The sequence below is a fragment of the Myotis yumanensis genome, unplaced genomic scaffold, assembly GCF_028538775.1.
Source record: "Myotis yumanensis isolate MYYU_CA2020_CCGP unplaced genomic scaffold, mMyoYum1.0.hap1 SCAF_7, whole genome shotgun sequence".
NCBI lineage: Eukaryota > Metazoa > Chordata > Mammalia > Chiroptera > Vespertilionidae > Myotis > Myotis yumanensis.
This window is the reverse complement of record NW_027223758.1, coordinates 17802839-17816306: the sequence shown is the minus strand read 5'-3', so window position 1 is coordinate 17816306 and position 13468 is coordinate 17802839. Positions and strand designations below refer to the sequence as shown.

At 44.4% G+C, this 13468-nt stretch overlaps 1 protein-coding gene across 1 annotated transcript; it reads left to right on the top strand.

Moving 5' to 3' along the window:
* The first annotated feature begins 12424 nt into the window (after positions 1 to 12424).
* SCP2D1 (SCP2 sterol binding domain containing 1) lies at positions 12425 to 12895 on the top strand. Its single transcript, XM_070421427.1, has one exon. It carries the CDS (start codon positions 12425 to 12427, stop codon positions 12893 to 12895), a length of 471 nt encoding a protein of 156 aa, XP_070277528.1.
* The last annotated feature ends 573 nt before the right edge of the window (positions 12896 to 13468 follow it).

The window sequence follows — 13468 nt, the reverse complement described above, 5'->3', positions numbered from 1 at the left end:
ATTGTCATTTTGATTTGCATCTCTCAGATGATTAGTGACTTTGAGCATTTTTTCATATGCCTTTTTGCTTTCTGTATGTCCACTTTGGAGAAGTGTCTATTTAGGTCCTTTGTCCATTTAAAAAAAATTGGATTGTTTATCTTCCTTTTGTGAAGTTGTATGAGTTCCCTATAAATTTTGGAGGTTAACCCCTTATTGGATGTATCACTGACAAATATATTCTCCCATGCAGTGGGCTCTCTTGTTATTTTGTTGATGATGTCTTTTGCTGTGCAGAAGCTTTTTATTTTGATGTAGTCCCATTTGTTTATTTTCTCCGTAGTTTCCTTTGCTCTAGGAGATATATCCATAAACATATTGCTATGAGAAATGTCTGAGATTTTACTGTCTATGGTTTCTTCTAGGATTTTTATGGTTTCACATCTTATATTTAAGTCTTTTATTCATTTTGAGTTTATTCTTGTGTATGGTGTAAGTTGGTGGTCTAGTTTCATTTTTTCACATATATCCAATTTTCCCAACACCATTTATTGAAGAAACTATCTTGACTTCATTGTATGCTCTTGCCTTCTTTGTCAAATATTAATTGAGCATAATGGCTTGGGTCAATTTCTGGGCTCTCTGCTCTGTTTCATTGGTCTATATGCCTGTTCTTGTGCCAGTACCAAGCTGTTTGGAATGCAGTGGCTTTGTAGTATAACTTGAAATCTGATATTGTGATCTCTCCAACTTTCTTCTTTTTTCTCAAGATTGCTATGGCTATTTGGGGTCTTTTTTGATTCCATATAAATTTTTGGAATATTTGTCATAGGTCTGTAAAATATGCCATTGGTATTTTAATGAGGATTGCATTGAATCTATAGATTGCTTTGGGTAGTATGGCCATTTTAATGATGTTAATTCTACCAATCCATGAACATGGTATATTCTTCCACTTGTGTATATCTTCCTCGATCTCTTTTTTTCAATATCCTGTAGTTTTCCGACTGCAGGTTTTTTTTTTTTTTTTTTTTTACCGAGAATTATAATTTTTAATTGAATAATTAGACAAGATCTTTTCAGATTCTCTTTACCTCAAAATGTGGGATTTCTATAATGTGTATACTGTTACAGTAAGTAACCACTGTGAAATAATGTACCTGAACAAACATCTGTCTGAAACAGGCATCTCTCCTGCACATCTGTCAGAGATTTTGCCCTTTGGTTGTCACCCTGCCTCCCCTCCCCTACCCCCGCCGCCCCCATGTCTTTTAGAATTGATAAATTTTTCAGAACTGCTGAGAGAATTTACCCAGATTAGCCCTATGGGCACAGGACTTTTGATTTACTGATTTCAGTAAAATGTAGGGGCTGACTGAGCTCTTAAGATTAACTGCTTCTGACTTTTCCCCAAGAGGTCATCAGCAGTGTATCCTTCACAGACCTCACAACAGTGTGTCCAAACTCGGTTTTGGGAGTGATGGAAAGACTTGGGAAGTTGTTCTTACTTCACTTTGGTTGGGCGACTAGAGTTCACAGCAGTGAGTGGGGGAAAAAATGAAAGAAAATAAGAATAAAGCGACATTTTCCTCCACAATCGCTAAATGCCATTGGATCACTTTAGCCATTAGACTTAGCTTGAGGTTTTAGATTCTTTCTTAAAATCAAAGCCACACTCATTGTGGCTCCTGGCTTTGCTACAAATCAATTTAGCTAAGTTAGTTCTACATTTCCCAGAATTCCCTTCCCTGCAGACTTCCACCCAGAAGCCTTGGAAGGCAGCAGTGACACAACTCTAGTCTTTCTACCCTGGGAAGGTCTGTGCTGGGAACTGTTACAGCTCCTGGGATGGTCCCTGATCTGCTGGCTCACCTTGTGGGCATTGGGCAGCACGCAGCTCCTCCTCTAGCCTTTCTGACTCTGGGGCAGGGCTGAGGGCTTACAGCAAGGTCAGCCACATCCCACCACTGTCAGCTTTCCTGACTTCTGGGCCAGGCTGCCCATCCTGCTAGACTAGCACTGGAGCTGTGTAACAAGCTACCATCCACAAATGTACCATATAAGGTCACATCACTATAACAAATGCCATATTCAATGTCATTTTATGTATGTATGTATGTATGTATGTATGTATGTATTTGAGATAGAAAGAGAGGGAGGTAGACAGAGAAACATTGATTTGTTGTTCCACTTATTTATGCATTGACTGGTTGATTCTTGCATGTGCCCTGACTGGTGATCGAACCTGCAACCTTGGCATATCAGGACAACACTCTAACCAACTGAGCTACACAGCTAAGGCTTCGATGTCATTCTTTTTTTTTTTTTTTTTAAATATATTTTATTGATTTTTTACAGAGAAGAAGGGAGAGGGATAGAGAGTTAGAAACATCGATGAGAGAGATCGATCAGCTGCCTCCTGCACGCCCCCTACTGGGGATGTGCCCGCAACCCAGGTACATGCCCTTGACCGGAATCGAACCTGGGACCTTTCAGTCCGCAGGCCGAGGCTCTATCCACTGAGCCAAACTGGTTTCGGCATTTGATGTCATTCCTAATGCTGTCTCTGTGATTGAATCCCAAGTGGGTTCACTCAGTGATAAACATTCTCCTCTACAGAGGATGTGCAGTGTTCACTGTTGGTTCCTTTCTCTTTTCCTCCCTAACATCCTTACTTGGTTCCTGGATCCACATTCCTCAAGCAGCCAGGAGATTCAGGAAAAGCTTGCTGAGCCCAATAGGAAAGGTTACTCAATGAACCTAAGCCAATCCTGGTGAGGATAATGGGCCCAGTCCTTTCCAAATGAGTCCTTTCCAAAGTCCTGCCTCAGGACTTTGATGGGAGGTCATTCTCTTGTTTAAGCTGGATGAGTTTTGCCTGTTTTGGGTGCTCATAGCTGAAAGTATTCTCAATGGTTTGGGGCAGTTAAAAATGTGCCTTTTGTTTCTGCCAACAGTTATAAAAGAGAGATTCTATCAAGTGTTTTGAGTAATGTTAACATCAGTTTCATCATAGGCAAGAATAACATACATTTTACCTAATTAAAAAAAGTTAATTCTTGGGCATGTGTGTAAGGAAAGACAAATATAGCTGTTCTGTTTTAGGTATTCGCATGTCTTTGGGCCTTTATTTAGCTTTGTCTTAAAATAAGTGCCCTTACATGGGCCAATGATGCCTTTGGAGCCAAGGGAAGGAGAATTTCAGTTTTACATTCTTAAAAGTCTCCAGTAAGTTACTGGGATTTTCAAATATGTTTGTACATGAGTTTGGTGTGGTTCAGTAACTTTTCCAGAAACAAAGGCTTTCTGGACTTAACACAGTCTTCCTGTGAGTATAGTAGATAATTACACCATTGACCTTTGCCCTTTCCTGTATCTACACTTGTCTTCGCTTGGGCTGCTATAACAAAAATGCCAAAAACTGGATGGCTTACTAGTATAAACAACAGAAATTTACTTCTCAGTTTTGGAGGCTGGAAGTCCAAGATCAGGGTGGCAGCATGTTCAGGTTTTGGTGAGAGTCCTATTCCAGGTTTCAGGCTGTCGAGTTCTCCTTATATCCTCACATGGCAGAGATCCAAGAGGCAAAGCAGGCTCTCTCATGAATCTTATAGGGCATTGATGAGGGCTCCACCCTCATGATCTCATATAATCCTAATTACCTCCCAAAGGTCCCGCTTCCTAACACCATCACATGGGGAGGTGGTAGGGTTTCAACATATGACTTTGGTGATTATATTCAATCCATTCTGCCCCTGATTCCCCCAAATTCATATCCTCATATGCAAAGTACATTCATTCCATCCCCAAACCCCCAAATCTTGTTCCATCATCAACTCTAAAGTTTGAAATCCAAAGTCTTATCTAAATACTAGAGGCTCAGTGCATGAATTCGTGCACAGGTGGGGTCCCTTGTCCTGGCCGTCAATCAGGGCCATCTTGCCCAGTCCCGATCAGGGCTGATAGGGGCTAGCCGGCTGGGGGGAGGGACCGTGGGAGGTTGCCTGTGGGAGCACACTGACCACCAGGGGGAAGCTCCTGTGTTGAGCGTCTGCCCCTAGTGGTCAGTGTGCATCATAGCAACCAGTCCATCAATTCAGTCGACTTGTCATAATGGTCGCTTAGGCTTTTATATATATAGACTAGAGGCCCAGTGCACAAAAATTTGTGCACTCGGGGGTTGGGAAGGGGGGGGGACCTCAGCCCGGCCTGTGCCCTCTCGCAGTCTGGGACCCCTTGGGAGATAACGACCTGCTGGCTTAGGCCTGCTCCTAGGTGGCAGAGGGCAGGCCCAATCCCTAGATGCAGCCCCTGGTCGGGCTCAGAGCAGGGCCGATTGGGGAGTTGGGGCGCCGCCCCGTCATGCACAGAACAGGGCGGATCGGGAGGTTGCGATGCCACCCTCAGTCACGCTCAGGGTAGGGCTGATTGGGGGGTTGGGGCACCGCCCCCTGTCACACTCAAGGCAGGGTCGATGGGGAGGTTGCGGCGCCACCCCCTGTCACGCACAGAGCAGGGCCCATCAGGGGGGTTGGGGCTCCGTACCCTGTCACACACAGAGCAGGGCCAATCAAGGGGTTGGGCGCTGCCCCCTGTCATGCACAGAGCAGGGACGATCAGGGGGTTGGGGTGCCGCCACTGTCACACTCAGGGCAGGGCTGATGGGGAGGTTATGGCTCTACCCTGTCACACACAGAGCAGGGCTGATCAGGGTGTTGGGGCGCCTTCCCCTGTCATGAACAGAGCAGGGCAGATAGGGAGTTTGTGGCCCCGCCCCCTGTCACACACAGAGCCGCAGGGCGATCAGGGGGTTTGGGCGCTGCCCCCTGTCACGCTGATCCCGGTGCTGGGAGGCCTCGTGGCTCTGCTGATCCCGGTGCTGGGAGGCATATTACTCTTTTACTATATAGGATAGAGGCCTGGGGGCCGGCTGGTTTGCCCTGAAGGGTGTCCTGGATCAGGGTGGGGGTCCCCACTGGGGTGCCTGGCCAGTCTGGGTGAGGGGCTGAGGGCTGCTTTCAGGCTGGCCGTTGTTGATTGAAGCTCCCAACCACTCCTTTTTTTAAATTTTATTCTGGGCCAGCTTTAGCTCTGGCTCTAGCTCTGAGGCTTCGTATCTGGTTTGTTTCGGTTCTATAATCGAAACAATGTATAACTTCAGCCCTGAGATCCCGGCCTATATTTGTTAGAATGTTTCAAACTGCCAGCTGAGAGCCAGGCAAGGCAGGCGGGGAACGTTGGAGTCTGCAGTCACTGGGGCAAGCAAGCCTCATGTTCGCTTCCAGCTGCCTGGCTGCAGGCCGCCATCTTGGCTGACAGTTAATTTGCATAAGGATACGCTGATAGCCAATGGGAAGGGTAGCAGTCGTACGCTAATTACCATGTTTCTCTTTTATTAGTGTAGATAATCTAAATCAGATGTGGGTGAGACTCAAGGTATGATTGAGTTATCCTAAGTCAGCTGTGAACCCATGGAACCCAAACAAGTTATGTGCTTTCAAAATACAATGCCAGGATGGGCATAGGATAAACACTTTCATTGCAAAAAGGAGAAACAGGGAAGAAGGAATGGGGCATGGGTCCCAAGCAAATGCAAACAGCAAGGCCAACTTTATGAGATGTCAGGCTTGAGCTTCATGTTCTTTGGTGTCATGCTCTGCTCTTCAGCCCCCTCAGGGGTGGCAGTCCCACCGTCTAGACCTGTTGGGACAGAGGTGCTGGATCTCTAACAGGCAGGATCTTGCCTCAGCGCTGCTCAGTGGCCCCACCCCACAGCTTTGGGCAGATACCACCTGGCCGGTTGAAGGCAAGGCAGTTGTACTTTTGAACCTAAGGGGGCAGTCTTGGTGACCTCTGAATTGCCTTCAGGGTGATTCTTCTCTTGTCTTGAAGAATGAGCATGTTCTCAACCAAATAGCTCTATAGCTCAAAATAGGTCAAATAGCTTCTATAAAATCCAAGTAATCTGATGGCCTTCCTTCATTCCTTCCTATCTTCTTCCCCTGCAGTTCAAATTGGCAGTTTTCCTTCTGGGGTGGCTAAGTCCATGCATGGTTCACACCCATACTAATTTCACTGTCAATGATAGCTTGCCCACACGTTTAGCGTACTTATTTTTTGCAGTGTGGATAGGCTAAGAAATTTCCAGATCTCTAAGGTCTGATTGCTTTTTACTTAACAATTCTGTCTTTAAGTCATTTCTTTCTTCTGCAAATTTTACTATAAGCAGTCAGGAAGAGCCAAGTTGCACTTTCAACACTTTGCTTAGAAATCGCTTCAGCTAGATATCCAGTTTCATCAATTTAAAGTTCTGCCTTCCACAAAGCCCTAGGACATGAACACAATCCAGTCAAGTTCTTTGCCACTTTGTAATGAGGTTGGCCCTTCCTCCAGTTTCCAACAGCACAATCCTCATTTCTGTCTGAAACCTCATCAGAATGTTTATATTTCTATCAACGTTCTGTTCAGGCTTACTTAGGTTTTCTCTAAGAAGGTTGAAGCTTTCTCTATAGCTCTTTTCTTTCTGAGTGTCTACCGGATTAACCTTTAAAGTTCTGTTTATGGAAATGTAGTGTTGTTTTTTTTTCTAGCATAAATCTCAAAATTTCTCTGGGTTCTATCCATTATCCAGTTCCTGAGCTGCTTCCACATTTTGTTTTTTATTTAAAAAAATATATTTTTATTTGTTTCAGAGAGGAACAGAGAGGGAGAGAGAGAGAAACATCAATAATGAGAGAGAATCATTGATCGGCTGCCTCCTGCACACCCCACACTGGGGAATGAGCCCGCAGCCAGGGCATGTGTCCTGACTGGGAATTGAACCATGACCTCCCGGTTCATAGGTCAATGCTCAACCACTGAGCAACACTAGCCGGGCTGCACGTTTAGAAACTTATATAGCAGTGCCCCACATCTCAGTACTAATTTTGTGTTTTAGCTCAGGCTTTTATAACAAAAATAGCGTAGACGAAGTGGCTTATAAACCATAGGCATTTATCTCTTAGTTCTAGAAGCTGGAAGTCAAAGGTCAGGGTGGCAATGTGGCTGGGTTGTAGAGAGAGCCCTGTTTCAGATTGCAGGCTGTCAACTCATTGTGTCCTCACATGGTGGAGAGCAAACAGGGTAAACATTCCATCTTGTGACTCTTTAATAAGGGCACTAATCTCATTCACGAAGGCTTTACGCTTATGGCTTCATCTAATCCTAATGACTCCCAAAGGCCACATTTACTAATACCATCATAGTGTGTGTGTGTGTGTGTGTGTGTGTTGGCGGGTAGAGTTTCAATAGAGTTTGTGCAGAGATACAACTTCCAGTGCATAGCAATACCCTTTGCCATGTAGCCTGGTAGTGCCCTCCCACTCTGACTCTGGGTTTACCCCTGTGATATTATTGGGCCAATAGGTATAAGCAGAGGCTGGAAAAGCACTCATGTAGTTTAGATTGTTTGCTCATGCCCTGCCCCCACCGTGACAATGTGCTTAGGTTTGTGTTGGGGAGAAGTAGTGTCACATGGCGCAGGCACCCAGCTGACAGTCAGACAACTGCCAGACTTGTGAGTGGGCCCAGAGGAGACCAGCAGGATCACCAGCTGAATCCATCCTAAATTGCTGGTCCATTAATCATGAGCTAAAATTAGTGAGTAGAGGGGTGGTTTGTTACACAGCATTGTTGCAGCAATTGATAACGAAGACATCTTTTACCCATCAGGGACAATTTGGAAGGCCTGTAAGAAGGAATTAAATGTCTTGGCTTTTAGGCAATCATACCTTATACAATTTAACTTAGAAGTTATCCACTAATCACCCACTTGGACATGCTTATGTCCTATTCAAAGATAAATGTAACAGTATTATTTTAAGTAATTATGTGTGTCTTTAGGCTTTTAGCTTTGTCCAGAAATGCGGTGCTCTCACACATGGACCACATCCCACCAATGGGAGCTAGTCTCTGTTCCACATGTGTAATAGTCTCAAGTGCATTAATCGGGGGCTTTAGGAATAGATTTTTATATGAGTTTCGTGAAATTTGGTGATTAAAGATGGAAGCAACATCCCCTAGATGCCCATGTAACTTCCTTATAGTGGTTAGAAGGATGCTGATGGAAAATCACATGTGACTATTTAACTTTACTACAACTAAATAAAGTTAATTCAGTTCCTCATCATACTGGCCGTATGTCAAGTACTCAACAGTGGCTAGTGGTTACAGCGCTGGACAGCACAGGTACAGGCATTTTCATTATCTCAGAAAATTCTAATGGGCAGTGCTGGTCTCAGTGCTTATTTTCAAATTTCTTATTTACAGAATCTTTTCTGTATAAACTTCTAGTTTCTGCTGCCCATTTGATTTTGACAGCCTCTCACCCTGTTCCCTCTGGGAAAAACGTGTTATTGCTGTCTAGGTTGTTTTATCAAACTCAAGCTAGCCTGTTTTGACACCTACATTGTTAAATATTCTCTTTGTTTATAGGCCACAAAGCTAACCATTGAAGCAGAGTCATTATTTATCACCTGTACTGACAGGGGGGTGTTCATTCCACCAGGGCAGAGAGGTTTGGGAGGGAGGGCAGTGGAAGAAACCCTGGTTTGAGTTATAAAAACCCCAACAAAATATGAGGGGACCATTGACACAGGCAACAGGGTAGTGAAGACCTGGGGGGTATGCAGGGTCTGGGAGGAGGGAGTAAAGGGGGGTGGGATGGGAGATATCTGTAATACTATTAACAATGAAAATATATTTAAAAAGAAAAAAACAAACCCCCCCCCCCCCCCACCAAAACACAACACCCAAAACCAAAATAAACAAACCTGAGGTGGGGCGGGGGGGGGGGGGGGAGGAAGAAGAAACTAAAGCACAAAAAGAGACTATTAGTTAAAATCGTGCTCTATGAGCAGGCTCCCTGAATTTACCCTCCCACCTCACCTCACCCCACCCCACCCCACTTCACCTAGATAGAACTAGCATTTGCCAGAGGACAGGGCCTTCTCCATTCTCTGGTTTCTTCAAGGAGGGATTTTCCTCCAAAGTGATTTCTCCCCAAATCACTCCTGGACTCTCTTCGCCTCTTTACTCACTTGGTTGAGGTGACTTTTTTGAGTGGCAAGTCTGGGAAGTATAAAGTGAGCTTCTTCGTGCCCAGAATTTTCCCTGTGAGGGCCCCTCCTGACCAGCCTCACACGCAGAACCCTCCCAGGAGGGTGGCTGAGAGGTAGGTGGGTCACTCTGCTTTGCATTGTGGGGTTTAGTTGACAGGCCCACTGGGGTCTCATATAAGTCTTTTGTTTGATCTATGCTTCTATCAGTGATAAAGGCAACATTTTGGTTTCTATCTGCCATTTCTTATCCTATTTCTCAATTTCTTTAGAATTCAAGGAGGGGAGAGAAATGCTGTTTATTGGATGCTCCCACAGACCCCATAGTGCTTTCTGAGGCTGCCCCATGCTTGTTTTGGGCTGCACTTGTGCACCTGTCCCCAGTTTAGCATGTGTCTGACCCCCAAGAATTCTTGGATACAAGCATGTCCAACTAGATGTTTGTGTAGATTCTACTACATGGTGGTGATGGTGGACAGGGGACTTGATAGAGGCTGACACAGTTTAAACTGAGGCTTGAATTAAAAACAGAGTTTTGGATAGAATTAGAGGATAGGATACAAAAGCCTAGATCTGGGAAGCTGAAGAAAGTTCAGGAGGGGAGTATAAAGCTCCCTTCAGCTGGGCTCCTGCAGGGACATGAGAGAAAAGTCTGGAGATAGGGATCACCAGTTGGTGCTATTTCTCTTCATCTCAAAATCACTCAACATCTTTTTTAAATTGAGGTATAATGGACATATAACGTTATTAGTTTCAGGTGTACAACATAATGATTTGAAGTCTAGAGAACATCCATTACCATACACAGTTACAAAAAACTATTTGTGTGTGATGAGTCACTGTAGTTTTAATTTGCATGTCCCCAGTGACTAATGAGGTTGAGGACCTTTCCATGTGCATAGTAGCCTTTCATACTGGGATTCCTTTTTAAGTGGAAATGCCACTGATAAAAGATAGAAACATGAAGGCGACATGTATGGGTTATGGAACTGTGCTCCCCCCTGACAGTCTAAGGCAGGAGTGGCAGCCCAGTTGGGGACCTATTTGAATAATGTGGAAGGGCCAAACCCTCCCTTGAGGAAAAGCAGATATGGGTGGCGATGGGGCCCATTTTTCTGTGGGTTGCTCACAGTAAACTTACTGGGAAATTGCCTGCCTCTTCTTTTTTTAAATCCTCACCCAGGATATTTTCTCTAGAGAGAGCGGAAGGGAGGGAGGAGGGGGAGAGAGAGAGATACACATCGATTGGCTGCCTCCTACATGTGCCCCAACCAGGTCTGGGGAACCTGCAACCGAGGTATGTGCCCTGGACCAGGAATTGAACCCTCAACCCTTTGGACTGAGGGCTGACACTCTAACCATTGAGAAAACCAGCTAGGGCTCTTGCCTCTTCACTTTAAAATTTCTATGCAGATATTGTCTATACCTGGAGCTCTCAGAATAGACTTGGTTTCAGAGGTCATTGGGTTTTATTTAACTGCTCCATATTGATAATACCAGCTCATCCATCATGTACCAAAGAAGATGTGCCAAAGCCTTTTTTTAAAATTTTCTGCATTCCTCCTAGATAGAACAAAGCTATCAGCATCTCCATTTAATGTATCTTCACTTCTTATAATAGCAGTATGGTTAGGGAAGGACACGGGCACCAGCTGGATGGAGCTTCCAATGACCAAATGTGGGGCAATTTGCAAGAAAACAAATAATGAGGATAATAGATTATGACCCACAGAATAAAACAAATATCCACAAGTTCATATTGAAACAAATACATAATTGAACAAACAAAGAAATGGGGGATAAGGGATAGCTCTTCCTTATAGTCGAATTCCAATCGTGAAAACTGAAGGGAGTGACAGGAATAGAAAATGACCATTTAGCACACATCACACGGATGGACCATGGGTGGGTACAGAAGAGACTGAGCTGAAGTATGATATGAAACAGGATATTTGCGAAGTCTCAAAGTATCTCCCCACAAGATACTTACTCATTACAAAGGGAGAAACAGTAACTACAGTGGAAAAATCTAGTAGCTACCACCTTGTCAAGTGATCAAGGTCAACATAACCAGCAATGGGACATATTGACACCACATCCCCCTGACATATTGCACTGAGAAGGGCACAACGGCAATTGAGTGATATTCCTGCCCCAAACCCCTCGTTCTAATTATGAGAAAGCATCAGATAGACTAAAAGTGGGGTCTAGAGTGATTCCACCTCTGTTTAGACATTGCTACCCTACTTACTAACTGTGTGGCTTTGGGCAAATCATTTCTTCCTGCCTCAGTTTTCTTATTTGTAAAATGGGGACAAAAAGTAGTACCTTCCTCAAAGTGCTGTAATGAGGACTTAAAAATGTTAACACAGCCATGGTCAGTGTGATCAGTGGTTAGAGCATTGGCCCTCCTAGTAAAGAGTCTGGATTCAATTCCTGGTCAAGGGCATGTACCTGGGTTTCAGTTCAATCCTTGTCCCAGTTGGGCGCATGCGGGAGACAACCAATAGGTATGTCTCTCTTACATCGATGTTTGTTCCTCTCTCTCTCTCTCTCTCTCTCTCTCTCTCTCTCTCTCTCTCTTCTCTCTCTCTTTCCCCAACCTCCTTCCCTTTTACTCTCTCTAAAAATAAATGGAAAATATATCCTTTAGATGAGTTTTACAACAACAAAATGTTAATACATGTACAGTGCCTGGAACAGTGCCAGAGTAAGGACTATGTTATTACCTGCAATTATTATGTCAGACCAGCAGAATCTTTTGATCGTCTTAGGGATATTTCTTTTTTATTTTTTCCTCCCTCTCACTGTGCTTCTGGAAGCTATCTGATTGATGCAGGCCCTGTGCTGATTCCTTCTCCAACCAGCTCTTTTGCTCTAAAAGCATTTCCCCCTCCACCAGCAGCGAGCTAAAGCCAAACCCAGCACCACAATCTGTTGCTTGAGGATTACCCACTTTTGAAGGAATCAGAATAACTGCTCTCTCAGCTAAGGTTGCTACTGGGAGACACCTGCATTGTAAGGACAGAGCTCATGTCACCAAAGAACCTTCTGGGGTCAGTTTCCCTGATTCCCAACATGGGGTCCAGACTCTTCTGAGCTTGTGAGACCAATAGCCCTGATTGGTTTAGGGCTTGGTGGTGTGGATCTGCCTCATAATTACCTGTCTAAGCCCTCACCCCATGTCACATGTCAGCATCTGATGAGCCAATAATACTGCAGCACACACAATGCAGCCTCATTCCCTGCTTGGGCCTTACCTTTGATGTCACAATCTGACCTGCAGCTATTAATCTGGCCATAGCTGCTCCCAAACCAGATGACAAGGTCAAGAGGACCAGCACAGTAAGATGTGGAAGAGAACTGACCATCAACCCAAGATCAAAGCCGAGGATGGACCTCAGGTGGGTCAGTTCAAGAAACTGGGTTCAGCTCCGAAACCTGCCATGCCACACCCTCTAGAGCTGCCGGAATTACAGAGCTTCCTGGTGTGTGAGGACATTAGCCATCACATCAAAGAAGCAGGGGCCCAAATGGTAAAGAAAGTGAATGCCATCTTCCAGCTGGACATCACCAAAGATGGGAAGACCATCCTGCAGAGGACCATTGATCTGAAGAATGGCTCTGGGGACATGTATCCAGGATCTGCCAGGCTCCCAGCGGATACTGTCTTCACAATCCCGGAACCTGTCTTTATGGAGTTGGTTTTGGGTAAAATAAACCCTCAGAAGGCTTTCCTTACCGGCAAGTTCAAAGTAAGTGGCAAAGTTCTGCTTGGCCAAAAGCTGGAGAAGGTTCTCAAAGACTGGTCGAAATGTTAAGCATGAAAAAAATACCAAGGAAATGATCAGAACTTCTCTTCAGTTAAAATGTTGAACAGATATCATGCTTAAACTGAAGATTAAAAGAAAAAGTATCCAATATTTTTACTCTAATTCTTCCTATTCAAATTTGATTAATTTTCCTGCTAATATGTAAAATTGCAGTGAGGGTTCTAGAGCAGTAAAGAGTATTGGAGTGGTGTATCACTTAAAATCTTTGTCTTTCTTTTCTTAGATTCCTTTATGTTGAAATATGCTAGGGTAAAAGCCACATGTAGAGAAATGGGTAGTTTTGACAGCTGGATTTTAAAAAAAATCATCACCTAAGGATATGTTTTTTAATTTACAGAGAGAGAGAGAGAGAGAGAGAGAGAGAGAGAGAGAGAAATATCGATGTGAGAGAGAAACTTGGATTGGTTGCCTCCCGTACTTGCCCCAACTGAGGATCAAAACTGCAACCTAGGTATGTGCCCTGACTGGGAATTGAACCCCCAACCTTTGGTATGTGGGATGATGCTCCAACCAACTGAACCAGGGTGACAGTTGGATATAAATGGTTCAATGCTTGAGTTC

Coding starts and splice junctions, on each gene's coding strand:
- SCP2D1 (XM_070421427.1), top strand. CDS start 12,425: ATGTGGAAGAGAACTGACCATCAACCCAAGATCAAAGCCGAGGATGGA.